This window comes from Aulonocara stuartgranti (genome assembly GCF_965226115.1).
Source record: "Aulonocara stuartgranti genome assembly, chromosome: 3".
In the NCBI taxonomy this organism is placed as follows: Eukaryota; Metazoa; Chordata; class Actinopteri; order Cichliformes; family Cichlidae; genus Aulonocara; species Aulonocara stuartgranti.
In genome coordinates, this window is record NC_138941.1 from 17,438,681 (window position 1) to 17,452,863 (window position 14,183).

The window sequence follows — 14,183 nt, forward strand, 5'->3', positions numbered from 1 at the left end:
TCCAGCTGTCCGTCTGTGAGGAGTGACCGGTCCAAACATAAACCTCCAGACTTCAGTGCTGAACCTGGACCAACGAGGTCAGAGAACTGTGATGACTCCTTTACATGTTTGTGTTTTCCTGGATAAATATGACCAAAGATTCATTAAAAAGGTAAAAATATTAGACTTTGTCCTGTAGCGCTGTGTGGCAGGCAGGATTGGACCCAAACACAACAGGATGAAGTCAAAGAGGCAGCTTTATTTCAGCTGTGAACATGCAAACAGCAGAAATAAGGAAACATAACTGTAGGTTTGCAGTGAATGAAGCCTCAGCTCGACGCTCCACTTTGTCCCTCTTTTCCTTCTCCAAACAGCCACATCAGGAGTCTCTGATGGAGTTTTAAAATATTTAATTACAAATGTCCAAAGATGGGTTCAGGATACCTGAATCCACAGTTATTAAAGCTAAAATAGTTCACAGGGTTTGGACTTTGTTAGGTGACGAGAGAACATCAAAGTGTTTTTTATCTTTAAACAGTATTTTTATCACTTCAGTTGCTCTCACAGCCCTGTTTGTTATTTTAGTAAGTAAGTAAAGTTTATTTATTAAGCGCTTTTCATAGACAGGTAGTCACAAAGTGCTGCACACAGAGATTAAAATAAACAGTACGATAAATAGCAAAATGCACAATATACACAATATAGAGTTTAAATGTAAATGAAAAATATAAAAATGTAAACAGCATTGGTCAACAGAAAGCTTGTTTAAACAGTAAAGTTTTTAACTGTTTTTTAAAGGATTCCACAGAGTCAACCAAACGTAGTTGTAGAGGTAGACTGTTCCACAGCCTTGGTGCCACAGACTGAAAGGCTCTGCCCCCTTTCGTCTTCAGACGTGTTCTGGGAGCAACCAACAAACTCTGAGTCTGTGAGCGGAGACAGCGAGCAGCAGTGTATTTAGTGAGAAGCTTGGATAAATAATCTGGGGCCATTTAGTGCTCTGTACGTTAAAACAATCATTTAAAACTAATTCTAAAATCTATTGGGAGCCAATGTAAAGAACATAAAATAGGAGTGATGTGAGCTCGCTGGGTAGAGCGAGTTAGTAGTCTGGCTGCTGCGTTTTGTACAGCTTGGAGGCGAGAAAGAGATGATTTATCCAAGCTGGTAAACAGGGAATTACAATAATCTAAACGCGATGACACAAATGCTTGGACAATTTTTTCCAGTTCAGCTAAGGAGACCATATGTCGCAGTTTAGAAATATTCCTTAAATGAAAGAAACAGGAACGAGACAGAGACTTTACATGTGAGTCAAGGCCCAAAGAAGAGTCAAATATTATTCCAAGATTTCGAATATTTGGCTCAGCAGAAGAACAGAAAGGGGCAACAACTTGACTGATTTTAGAATATAGATCAGGAGGAGCTATGATCATGGTCTCTGTCTTGTTCTAACAAGGTAATTGTTAGAAAGCCAATCAGAGATTTGAGTTAAAGCCTGGACTAGGGTGGACAGCCTATCCAGCTGATGAGGCTTAACCAGAGCTCTTATGTTTCACTCAGTGCTCCCACCAAACACCTTGGAGGACACATTAGTGTGATTTAGATTTCATTGCTGTAAACACCAGTCACACAAGCTAACCCATGGAGGCAGCAGCAGGCTTTGTGTTTGGTAAAGTCTGCTGGCTTAAACTAAGAGAGTTTAGTTTGTTAGCACAAAGAGCTGTCAGCTAAAGCCCCGAATGCACTTTGAATACAGACGAACTGAGAAAAACACTTTAAATACAGCAAACAGTCAAACTGACCACATGTTTTTCTGCTGATCATCCACAGCAGTACGTTTAGCATTCATGCTAGCAGCAGGCTATGACTGTTAGGGTTGCCAACCGTCCCTTAAAAAACGTAATCGTCCCGTATTTAGAAACAAAAGCACACGTCCCGTATTGAGCTAATAAGGGACGCACTTTGTCCCGTATTGAGCTAATAAGGGACGCACTTTGTCCCGTATTGAGCTAATAAGGGACGCACTTTGTCCCGTAATACAGTGAGAATCAAAAGTAGTCTATAAATGTTAATGGAATTAACGCTTTGTTGGAAAACATAATTCCCAGCCCCTCTCCTGCTTTGTGACCAATGAGCTGACAGCACACTTATGACAATTCAGATTACCGCTCATCTCATTGGTCGAGGAAAGGTCGCTTGCGGAGAAAATACCGGAAGACAACAGATGACCACAACAAGAAGCATGGTCAACAGGGAAACAAACGCCGACACTGCGGTGCAAGTCTCGGACGACAGTACACCTAAAGCTGGGCAGACACTGTGCGATTTTTTCAGTCACGTTATTCAGCTCCTGCTCAAACTGCACGATTGACTCGCAGGGGTTAGAAGTTGGTAAGTCACGATGCAGGTCTCACACTATACCGCCCGATGCTCTGATGCGACCTGAGTGCTCACACTGTGCCTCCATAACATGAAGGTTATAACAGAAAATCTGTCGCTCTCTCTGTCTTTCACTCACACAGACACACAAACCACCACCACCATCAACTTTGCTAAATTGCTAATGAAAAACATTGATCAGGCAGCTGTGATTGAGCAGCAGTGTAAATCCAACTATTTTCACGGTTGTTGTGGTCGTGATAATTTTGTGACGCCACATCGAAAAGGCTCGGATGAGCTTTCCAAAGTTCTACAGTTGTGCCTCCATCGCTTGTGTCCAGATCACACGCTGCACAGCCGTGCTGCTCCGTCTTTTTCACCGACGTTTACGTGTTTGCGCGTGAGCAAACGAGCGATTGATGATCGGGAGCTGCTCGAGGTGTTAATCGCTTCTCGTTACCCCACGTATACTACACGATGCACGATGAAGGCCAAAATCGGGCCGATCACCAAATCGGTCGCACGACTCAAAAATCGTCTCAAAATGGGCCAAAAATCGCACAGTGTGAGCCCAGCATTAGAGCAGCAATGTTTGTTTCCCTCAGAGAAAGAAAAAAAGGCTGCAAAAGTACAGGGAGGAATGGGAAAAGGGAAACACCTGGCTGGGAAAAGGTCACCATAACACCTATAAAGCGCACTGCACTGTGTGCCGGCGCACTTTTTCCATAGGCATGCTTCTAGTGGTGGGCACATGAAGAACATGAGGGGCGTGAAAGCTCGGGGAACCCTTAACCAATTTCTTGTCCACCAGGCCACGGCAGAAGCAGATATGGTATGTAAACACTGGTTTGTTTTTTAAACCCTCTGGTTAAGGTTAATATGGGCATGTGCAGTGAATATCAGCGCTATGTGGCCAGAAGTGTGATAATATAATTTATTTTGTGTAATAAACAACTGCAAGGATAGATGATTACAACAAATAGATCACTAATACATAAAAGTAATACATAGATTAATAATGATGATGAGTTATGATGCGTAATCATGGGAACAAGTGGGTTTACAAACAGGAGCAGCTGATTAGCTTTAGAAAAGCTGAAATAATACCTCAACTGAAGCCAATTGTACTAAATGCACTAAATGTGCACAGTTACAAGAATATTTTTCGTTCTATTGTTTTCTATTAATTTATATAATTTTAAGTTAAGCAGGACAGAGTTCTTTTAAAGAAAGATTTACTTATATTCTCAAAAGTTAAGCATGACAGGCTTCTGTTTAAGAAAGAGACCTGTTTTACTGTGTTAATGTTGTCATTTTGAGCTAAAAATAAATGGCCAAATGATCATTTGTTTCCCATGTGTTCATATCACAAAGAATATGCATCTGCTTAAATCAAATTCACGTCAAATGGTTAAAAAATAATTTCACACACACAAAAAAGAGCTACCACACTGGGAAGGGTGAAGACAACTAGGTTGCCCGGCCCGGGCCACGAGGTGTCCCTTATTTATTTTTCAGGGAGTTGGCAACCCTAATGACTGTCCACTGAGCACCAACACAGGTAGGAGTGAGCAGTGATGAAGCAGGACTGTGGGCAAGTTTGAGCTACAATCCTATTGGCTTCTCAGTTTCTCCAAAGAAAAGGGGAAAAATTCTTGTTGTTGTGAAGATGTGAGTTGGTCTTGTTGTCGTGGGGCTGGAAGGATGCTGGCAGTGAGAGGCTTTTCATACAGTGTTCAGTAACAGAATGAGAAGAAAGCCACTGCACATGAAACAAGGTGCTCGTAGTGTTTGTTTACTGTGTTTGTGCCACAATGTCAGATCAGTTGTAGATTCACATGCAGACTTGTCCAGTGAAACCAGTGCAAGTACTGCAGTACAGAGCAAAGACTAAGCAAGCCAGGAGAGCTCTCCAACTTTCTGAAAGTATCAGGATATTTGAGTGATAAGAAAAAGTGGATCATTCAACAATGTCCCTCAGCACACAAAACAATCAAAGCAGAATAAATATAATGTTTTAGATCAAACACTTACAGGGACCTGAAGAGAGAGAACCAACAAAATGTCATGGCTAACAGAGGAACTCAAGCACAGACTGAGTTCTGACAAACAAAAAGGTGACAGTTTATTTACCAAAGGGGTGAACCACAGTGCTCTATATATGTACAGTGAGTTGAGGAGGGGGTCTCCACTCACACAGCCACACACGGGAGTCACAGGTAAGCGTCTGTAACCAGGTCCAGGGAAATATTTACTCAAAGTTAACCCAACTGGTGAATTTAGAGAGAGATTTCTTAGCAAGGAGCTGAGATCATGAACACAGGAGGGTCAATGTCCCAGTGACGAACTGCTCCATGCCGCAGCGTTAAATGGTTACCGGTAAGCCCAGGTGAGTCAGCAACAGGTGGTGTAATCATCATAGCTGGGTGGACCAAGAGCGAGAGGCCATTACAAGCTCCACCCAGGCAGGCAAAACCATAGCAGGAGAGAGCAAAACATAAAACCTGAAAAGCCATCATGAGCCAGCCAGAGAGACACAGAGTTTATACTAGAAGAGAAACCTGCTCATCTTCATCATGTTTGTTTAAATAGAGAAAATCAGAAGTCTCTGTGTGTCAGACCACGGCTCTACACGGACACTTCTAAGCTGCTTCAGAGTGAACTGACCCAGATAATCTGCACACAGCGGCTGTAAAACAGTGAACGTCATAACTGTCTCTCTCTGATGGAAAGCTTTTATTGTGAAGTCAGGAAGTCTGCAGGAAGTGTTGAGTTTGTATTCATCACTCAGTGTTTAATAAGACAGGCAGACAGGAAGAGCAGCTCATTAGTGTTGATGAAACCAAAGGAACTGTGAGGAACTGCAGTTTGGTCACATCTGGATGTTTTTCACTGACAGTAAATGTTTTAGTGATGAAGAAATGTGTTCACAGAGAGAGGAAGAGGAGTGGTGTTTGTGAGGAGGAGCAGCCGTCCTGCTGTGCTTTGTGTCAGGACGTCCTGAAGGATCCAGTCTCTACCAGCTGTGGACACTGGTTCTGCAGACAGTGCATCTCCTCATACTGGGACCAGTCTGCTTCATCAGGAGACTCCTCCTGTCCCCAGTGTGGAGAAAGATCCAGAAGCAGAGCTGGACTGCAGACAGCCAGTCAGAGCAGCTGTGTACAAAGTAAGACTGAACATCTGTCTGCTGATGGACTCATTTCTGAAAACTGGACTTCTTGTGTTGTTCAGACATTGAAGAGTTTTCTTTCTCTTTAGTCTCATTGTTTTTCTTTCTTTCAGCAGATGTTGGTCTGCAGGAGGTTTTAGATGAACATAAGATCAGTCTGAGGAGGAGATGTGAACGTGTGACTGAAGGAAGTGATGAAACAGGAAGTAGAACCCTCCTCAATACCATCTACACTGAGCTCTACATCACAGAGGGACAGAGTGAAGAGGTTCATACCCAACATGAGGTGAGGCAGCTGGAGACAGCTTCCAAGATGGACGCCCTCCATGACGCTCCAATCAGGTGCCAGGACATCTTTAAAGCCTTACCTGACCAACAGAGACCCATCAGAGTGGTTCTGACCAACGGCGTGGCTGGTGTTGGAAAAACCTTCTCAGTGCAGAAGTTCACTCTGGACTGGGCAGAGGGCTTGGAGAACCAACATGTCAGTGTGCTGGTTCTGCTTTCATTCAGGGAGCTGAACCTGATCAGAGATGAGCAGTACAGTCTTCTGGAGCTGCTCCATGTTTTCCATCCAACATTACAGAAGGTCACAGCAGAGAAGCTGGCTGTCTCTCAGCTTTTGTTCATCTTTGACGGCCTGGATGAAAGCAGACTTTCATTGGATTTCACCAACAGGAAGCTGCTGTCTGATGTCACACAGAAGTCATCAGTCAGCCAGCTGCTGACAAACCTCATCCAGGGGAATGTGCTTCCCTCGGCTCTCGTCTGGATAACTTCCCGACCCGCAGCAGCCAATCAGATCCCTCCTACATGTGTTGACAGGCTAACAGAAGTACGAGGCTTCACTGACGCCCAGAAGGAGGAGTACTTCAGGAGGAGATTCAGTGATGAAGAGCTGTCCAGCAGAATCATCTCCCACATGAAGACATCCAGGAGCCTCCACATCATGTGTAGTATCCCAGTCTTCTGCTGGATCACTGCTACAGTTCTGGAGCACATGTTGACTACAGAGCAGAGAGGAGAGCTGCCCAAGACCCTGACTGACATGTACTCACACTTCCTGCTGGTTCAGACAAAGAGGAAGAAGAACAAGTACCATGAGGGACACGAGACGAGTCCACAGGAGCTGACGGAGGCTGACAGGGAAGTTCTTCTGAAGCTGGGGAGGCTGGCGTTTGAACATCTGGAGAAAGGAAACATGTTCTACCAAGAAGACCTGGAGCAGTGTGGTCTGGATGTGACAGAGGCCTCGGTGTACTCAGGAGTTTGTACAGAGATCTTCAAAAGAGAGTGTGTGATCTTCCAGAAACCAGTCTACTGCTTTGTTCATCTGAGCATCCAGGAGTTTCTGGCTGCTGTCTACATGTTCCACTGTCACCCCAACAGGAAGACAAAGGTGGTGGAAGACTTCCTGGGAGATTTTTGTTATGATTCTGACTTTGATTTTGACTATCATGATTATACTAATTTGCTTCGGTTTCCCCACATTAAACCATCTCTGGATGATTTCCTTAAACGAGCCATGGAGAAATCCCTCCAGAGTAAAAATGGCCACCTGGACCTGTTTGTTCGCTTCCTTCATGGCCTCTGTCTGGAGTCCAACCAGAGACTCTTAGTAGGTCTGCTGGGTCAGACAGAGATCAGTCCAGGAACCATCCAGAGAGTCATCAACAACCTGAAGAAGATGAACAGTTATGAAATCTCTCCTGACAGAAGCATCAACATCTTCCACTGTCTGATGGAGATGAACCACCTCTCATTATTTCAGGAGATCCAAGAGTTCCTGAAGTCAGAGAACAGATCAGAGAAGAAACTCTCTGAGATCCAGTGCTCAGCTCTGGCCTTCATGCTGCAGATGTCAGAGGAGGTTCTAGATGAGTTTATCCTGCAGAAGTACAAAACATCAGAGCGGGGACGACAGAGACTGATTCCAGCTGTGAGGAACTGCAGAAAGGCTCGGTGAGTCCAGATGTGATCATTAACATCATTGATCAGTGTAGGTTAGTAGTTTAATTTTGAAAATAAAATCAGATTGTAACCACAAAGTGTTTGTGTCCGTACGCTGCAACCTTCCACACCATTCCTTTATTGTACAGACTCAGCAGCAGCTCCATGGATCCCAAATCCAAGAGTGGAGAACAGATTTGAAGTGTGTCACATCCATGCAGTCACAGCTGTTTCCACCATGTTTCCACTGATATTAATCCTGTTCAATGACACGTTTCATATCAGTGAATATGTTCTTTAGGACGTCCACTGACATGTTTAAGTGTCCTGCTGGAAATCACTCAAATCATCCATGAAATCCATGAAAAATCCTTTTAGTGTTTCTAACTTCACCCTCTGTCCTCTCTCTCTCTCCATCCTCCTCACTGCTTCTTTCACTGATAATCACACAAACATCGTATTCAGCTACAAAATAACACAATAATATCATCTGATGATCATTATTATAAGAGCAGGATCCATATTTGATATCAGAGTAACACACTGCTTGGTTATGTGCAGTCATCATCAGTGACTGTGGGTCAAACAGAAGCTCTCTGATTGGTTGCTGACCTTGGTCACCTGTCCACTCTCACCTGTTTGTGTTTGCTCTCTCTTTGCTGTCTCCATCCTCTCTCTCCTTTCTCTCCCTCTCTGTCTTTGTACGTCACTCAGGTCCAATGGAAACAGTGACATTTACAAACCAATCAAAGACAAACTGATCCATGTCAGGTTATAACAATATTCAAAGTGAATACAGGCTGCTGCTGGACACAGACAGGTAACATCATTTTGACTTGCTGTCACCTGGATCTGGACTCATAAACACTGAAGCCCTGAACAGGAATACAAATCATTTTCTGCCAACTAGCGACACACCAGCAGATAATGGCTCAGAAAGCTAAAATGAGCCAATCATTTCTGTGTTTAGTTCCCCTGAAATCAGATCTGATATCAGCAGCTCTGAGTTCATTCATCATTATTGTCCAGTGATGAGATTTCTGCTCCGTTTGGTAACAGTCAGCAGGTTTTTCCTGCGTGTGGACGTGAACAGTCGTACCTGACAGCAGCTAGCAAACAGAGATCATCTTTCCAGCTGGAACTCTTCACTGAGCTGAACTCATTCAAAATGTTCTGGAGTCAAAACAGGAAACAGTCCAAATGTGTGTCTTCACTCTGACTCTGGATCAGATCTCAGTGACAGACTGTGGACATTATGGAAGCCTAAATGTGACACCATCTTCCTCCTTCATCTGCAGATTAAAGCCAAACAAAGATTCTCATTAAAAGTCTGCAGGTCTGAGAGAGACTCAATCGTTGTGTCATGTCAAACACAGTAAGAGGAGCTGAAGCACAGATGTGAAGAGCAGATTCATCAGATTATGACCTCACTCTGTTTTGTCTTCATATACATTCAGTCTGTGTTTATAATGCAGATTTTTTGCTTTTATAATAACACATTTTATATTTTCTATCATCACAGACTGACTCAGTGTGGACTCTCAGAGTCTCACTGTGAAGTTGCGGCCTCATCTCTGAAGTCCAACCCCTCCCATCTGACAGAGCTGGACATGAGTAGAAACTACAACCTCCAGGATTCAGGTGTGAAGCTTCTGTGTGCTGGACTGGAGAGTCCAAACTGTCGACTGGAGACTCTGAGGTGAGTTCACTGACTGTGGCTGTTGTTGTTTTTCTATATTTCAGGTCTTTGATGGATGTTTGAAACTTTCTTCAGTTCCTAAATGTTCAGGATGTTTCTGAAGACAAATATGAAGAAGTTTGAGTGCTTTCAGAAATGTTGTCTTTCCAAACGACTGAACAACAGTTTTTCCTTTTGGCTCCAAACAGAAGTGACAGACTTGAGCAGGGTTCATTTAAAGGCTGACAGAAGTGGAGTGGTGACGGGGAGATGTTTGACAGGACAGTGTTTCAGCCTCCACAGGTTCATGTTGTGCTCCATCAGTCAGTGAAGATGAAGTCAGTGCTGATGAGGCTGTAGAGTGTGTGAGGGATGTGAATGAGGATGATGAAGATCTGATGATAGCAGATAAAAACAGGCTGCAGAGACTTTGAGCCATACAGGGCACACAGTGTGTGTACAGAACAGCTGAAATCATTATGGAGGCCTCACTGGGATATGGAAGCATCACAGTACAGCTTCAGTGAAGCATTAAAGTCTCTGATATGAGATGAGAAATGAAGCAGCCAGAGCTTTTTCATGAGTGGAAATCCACTGTGACTGTGAGCTGCGGCTACAGCCTCCAGATTAGCCAGCAGCTCATCCTGCTCAACATTTTCTCACCAACTTTAATGGAAGTGTGATGTTTTCAGCTGGAGTGATGGTCAGCGTGGCCTCCCTCTCCTCTTCTTCTCCTCTTCCTCTTTCATTTGTAAAGCCACTTCTGCTGCTTTCATTCATTTGGAAGTCCTGTAGCTGAGTTTGGGAGAGACTAACAGCCTCGGCAGCAGAGGGGAGAAAGGCTGTAACACCACCACTTTACTCTGTTCTACCTGTCACATCATTTTATCAGGAAACAAATATGCTCATGTTTTTACTATGTTTGTCTTGAAGATGTAAGAAGATCACATGGTGCTTTTATTATTGTGTTGGTTTGTTTCCTGTCTCTTGGATGGAGCCCAGCTGTGCGTGGCCCCTGGGCCTGTGGTCAGAGTGTGTGCTGGATAATCCGGCCCAGGATGAGGCCAAACTGACATGGGATGAAATGTCTGTCACATAATTGAGCTTAGTGTAGTTTCATTTCTGCACAATTTAAAAACAACCAAAACTTTGTTCTGTCTTTTCTATGTTATACTGTAGACTTTCTTTGATACTGTGTCCAAAAGGAGCAGCTTTTACTTTGAAGGGGAGCCGTCTCTGTTTCCTCTTCAGGTTGGATGATGGAAGCAAATGAGCGTGTGATGTTCTTTCAGTGTTGCACTTTGTAGACGCTCCCTGAGCACTGGTCTCACAGCCAGCTGCACATAGAGACCAGTGTTGTTAGTCCAGGTCAGAAGATGACTTGTTGGAATGAAAATGAGCTTGTAGTTTGTCTGCTTTAATAATGTGACTGGAAAAAGGTGTTGGACTTCAAATATGTCCATTTCTTTCACACTTCACCTTTAAAAGTGAAGCCTTGTGGTTCCTGGAAGGAAAAACACGACTTTTTCAAGTCTTTGTCCTGTTTTTATGATAAATGTACGACTTTAATGTGAAACATTCAGAGTTTTTTCTCTTGTTGTGTTTGTTTGAAGCTGCTTCCTGTTGGCTTCAGCTGTTTGGAGTTTCCATTTTCTAAACTTCTACATTCTGAACCTTCTTCAGCTCTGAACAGATGATGAAACACTGAATGATTTCAAGCTCACACTTTGTCTAATAAACTTACATCTTTCATTCTTTATACAGATTGATCGACTGTGGTTTGTCAGAGATCAGCTGTGATTATCTGGCAGCAGCACTGAAGTCCAACCCCTCCCATCTGAGACAGCTGGACCTGAGCTACAACTACAAGCTGCAGGATTCAGGAGTGAAGCATCTGTGTGGTTTCCTGGAGAGTCCAGGATGTGGACTTGAAACTCTGGGGTCAGTCAGCATGTTTTAGTTGTGCTGAGATGAATATGATGTGAAAGTTGTGCTGACACTAAACTGCAGACATCAGGCTGATATTATACTGATCCACACTGAGGATCTTCATGGTAAAGTCTGTTTTCTTCTTCTCTGGTTTAGTCCATTGACTGCAGCAGAACAATGTTCACATTTCAAACAGTGAGACTCAACGTATGGCCTGCGGCCCACACGCGGCCTGCCCACCTTTCCTGATTCAGAGAGAGGGGACCCTGATTAACTGTGTAGTGTTCTACCTCACAGTTCTAAGTATCAGACACAACAATGAATAATCCACAGCTGACTGTCTTTAGCAGGTCAAAGGTCACGGCACACAGCAGACAGTGGGAAATATTATAATTCTGATCATTTATCAGCACATATCCATATGTATAAAAACAAAGCTGACACTGTGAGACTTGATCAGAGGTGTGATCATCACAGCAGAGGCCTTTGTGTCAAAGTCACTGAGGATCAAACAGAAACACATGAAGCAGATTTTCCTGTTCTGGCTTTTTATAGCAGATAACCTTCAAAATATTCTGCAGTCCATCAAAAACTGAAGCAAACCATGAATCAACATGTGAACATGAGCTGATGCTGCTGAAGTGAAGCAAAGTTACAGAGGTTTGATTACAGACACAGCTGAGAGTTTGTAATCTGTCATCATTTTAAAAGCTTTAAATTTCTTCAGTATTGAACAGCAGAAATGAGGCTTTGTTTTCGGAGGCCGACAGCAGTGAACACAACAGCAGACTGGTGCGTAATAAGCAGTGAATAATGCAGGAAACAGATTTTTGAAGGTAAACTGTTCTTGAAGTACACTGAGAGAGAGAGAGCTGTGCAGGAAGTAAAGGTCAAAGTCAGAGAGAATTCATGACGATGTTCATCAAACGTAAAGCGTAGTTTGGATCTTCTTCTGCTGCTGGTTCAGTCAGTTTTGCTTGGAGACACATGAAACCTGCAGCTCCAGGATCTGTGAGCTGTCCACTTTCAGCCCCGACGGCGTGTCCGTGTACGTGCCGTTGAGTGAACGATCCACGCTCTGTGTTTCCATCTTTGTGTGTTTAGCTGCTCTCATTTACTGTTTTATCTGTTTGCTTGTTGTTGAAATACTTTTGGGAGCTTTAACCTGAGATTCTGGCAAAATACATTTATATTAATAATCGATTCAGGATTGAATGAATCAACATCGCTTTATTCAAATTCAAACCATTTAAATAGGAAAATCCATTTTTTTACAGCCGCCTCTAATGCTGGGTAATGTCAGCTGGTCCATGTGCAGCTGGCTGTGAGGCTCAGGGAGCGTCTACAAAGTGCAACACTGAAAGAACATCATCCATAAATATTGAGTAATAACTGGACTCTCATACAGCGAGACTCAAATGCCTTTAAACATCAGCTTATCCTGCTGATCCAAGTCCAACACTGAGTTTGTAAAAACATGTTTGTCAATCATTTTGTTTGGTTTCTGAGGAAAATGATTCAATAACTTGCTGCTAATACACAACATTTCATCATATTTCTTCATAACCCTCTTTTGTCTGACCATTTGATCCCATTTGAATTTGCACTAAAGGATCCACAGAGTTTGGTGACAATAATGACAGTAGATGTTTGTATGAAAGTGCTGGAAGCAAATGAGTGTGTGATGTTCTTTCAGTGTTGCACTTATCTCGGCTTGTGTATGGGTTTCTGCAGGTCGGATAGTCTGATGAATAGAGCCGTTGCCAGTAGTAAGAAGCCAGTCATCACCTGAGAACACTTCATGCTTGAGGTTGGTCTCACCCAAATGTATCAGTAAGCCTAAAGTTGGTCAGTGGCTGGAGAGAATGAGAGTGCGAGCTGAGCTCAATCAGCACTCCTCCCTCGCCACTGGACCTACTGATACCTGGTGAAACACCCCTTACACTCCACTGCAAGAAAGCTCTACTTTCTCGCAGTGGCTCTGATGAATCCAAGATGGTCTCTCTGCAATTTTACAGGCTGTGGGTGTAGTCAATAACACTCGATAGGGACCCTCCCAGTGAGACAAGCCCCAATTCCTCCTCTGGAGCACCCGTATTTGTCACGGTCTGGCTGGCAGACCGTGGGGATGTGGGGAAAGGAGGACCCAAAACGCAGACTCTGCGATGCAAACAGTGCTCTTTATTCACAGTGAAAAACTGTAAACACAATAACTCCCCGTTGCTCCCTTGAACCCCGTGTGCATGCTTCCCTCCGACGTCTGTGCTCGTGCTCGTGCTCCCCGCTGTTGTGTTTCCGCACACCCCGTGCATGCTGCCTTTCTGGACCACTCTTCCTCCTGCAGGGAAACCATAGAGGCAGCCGTCAACACTAACCCTCGGCGGGCATATACGAACAACACAGACATATGCTGACACACTAACTTGGTACGATAACTCAATGATCCCGCGTCGGTGGGAGCTCCAAGACTCTCCTAAGTAGCTCCCCCGACGAGCCCTGATCAGCGGCAGGTGTGTGGCTTCGGGTGTGGCCAGTCCCTCCGCAGGGCCACACCCCTCAGGCCTGCAGGTGGCCGAGCTCCATCCTCCAGGCACACCCGCAGACATACACACCCATACCTCGCCTAAACATATGAGTGGGACACAGACTAACACAGCACAGAGAAACACACATATGTACACGCACAGAGAAGGAGAAACGACACCAAAAATACATAATAATAATAATACACAGGTCCATGACTGCCCAGGGATCCTGGGTCGCCCAGTCCCAGGACCCTGACAGTACCCCCCCTCTAAGGGTCGGCTCCCGACGACCCAAAAACACAAACCAAAAACAGTACAACCAACCCAGGGCGGGCGGCGGGAGGTCCAGGACGGAGGGCAGAACCAAAACAAGCAAAAACCCCCAAAGAAAACAACCCCCCCAAGGCCACAGTCCCAGAGTCCGACCGCGCATCCCGCAGCGGAGCAACAAAAAGAAAAAACGCCACAAAACAGTCTCAGGCGGCCCATCAACATAACAAAAGAGTTCAGGGGGCCTACCTTGAGCCCAACGGCGGCGACGTAGCAGCTCCGGCGGACGGCCCCGGGT

At 44.4% G+C, this 14,183-nt stretch overlaps 1 protein-coding gene across 1 annotated transcript in view; it reads left to right on the forward strand.

Annotated features, from left to right (window-relative positions):
• LOC309702568 (uncharacterized protein) overlaps positions 1-14,183 on the forward strand; it is a 1,257,380-nt gene that overhangs the window by 1,175,605 nt on the left and 67,592 nt on the right. The window contains exon 32 of the mRNA XM_082527161.1: positions 10,926-11,102. Within this exon, the coding sequence (XP_082383287.1) occupies positions 10,926-11,102 (177 nt within the window). The remainder of the gene's footprint in view (positions 1-10,925; positions 11,103-14,183) is intronic.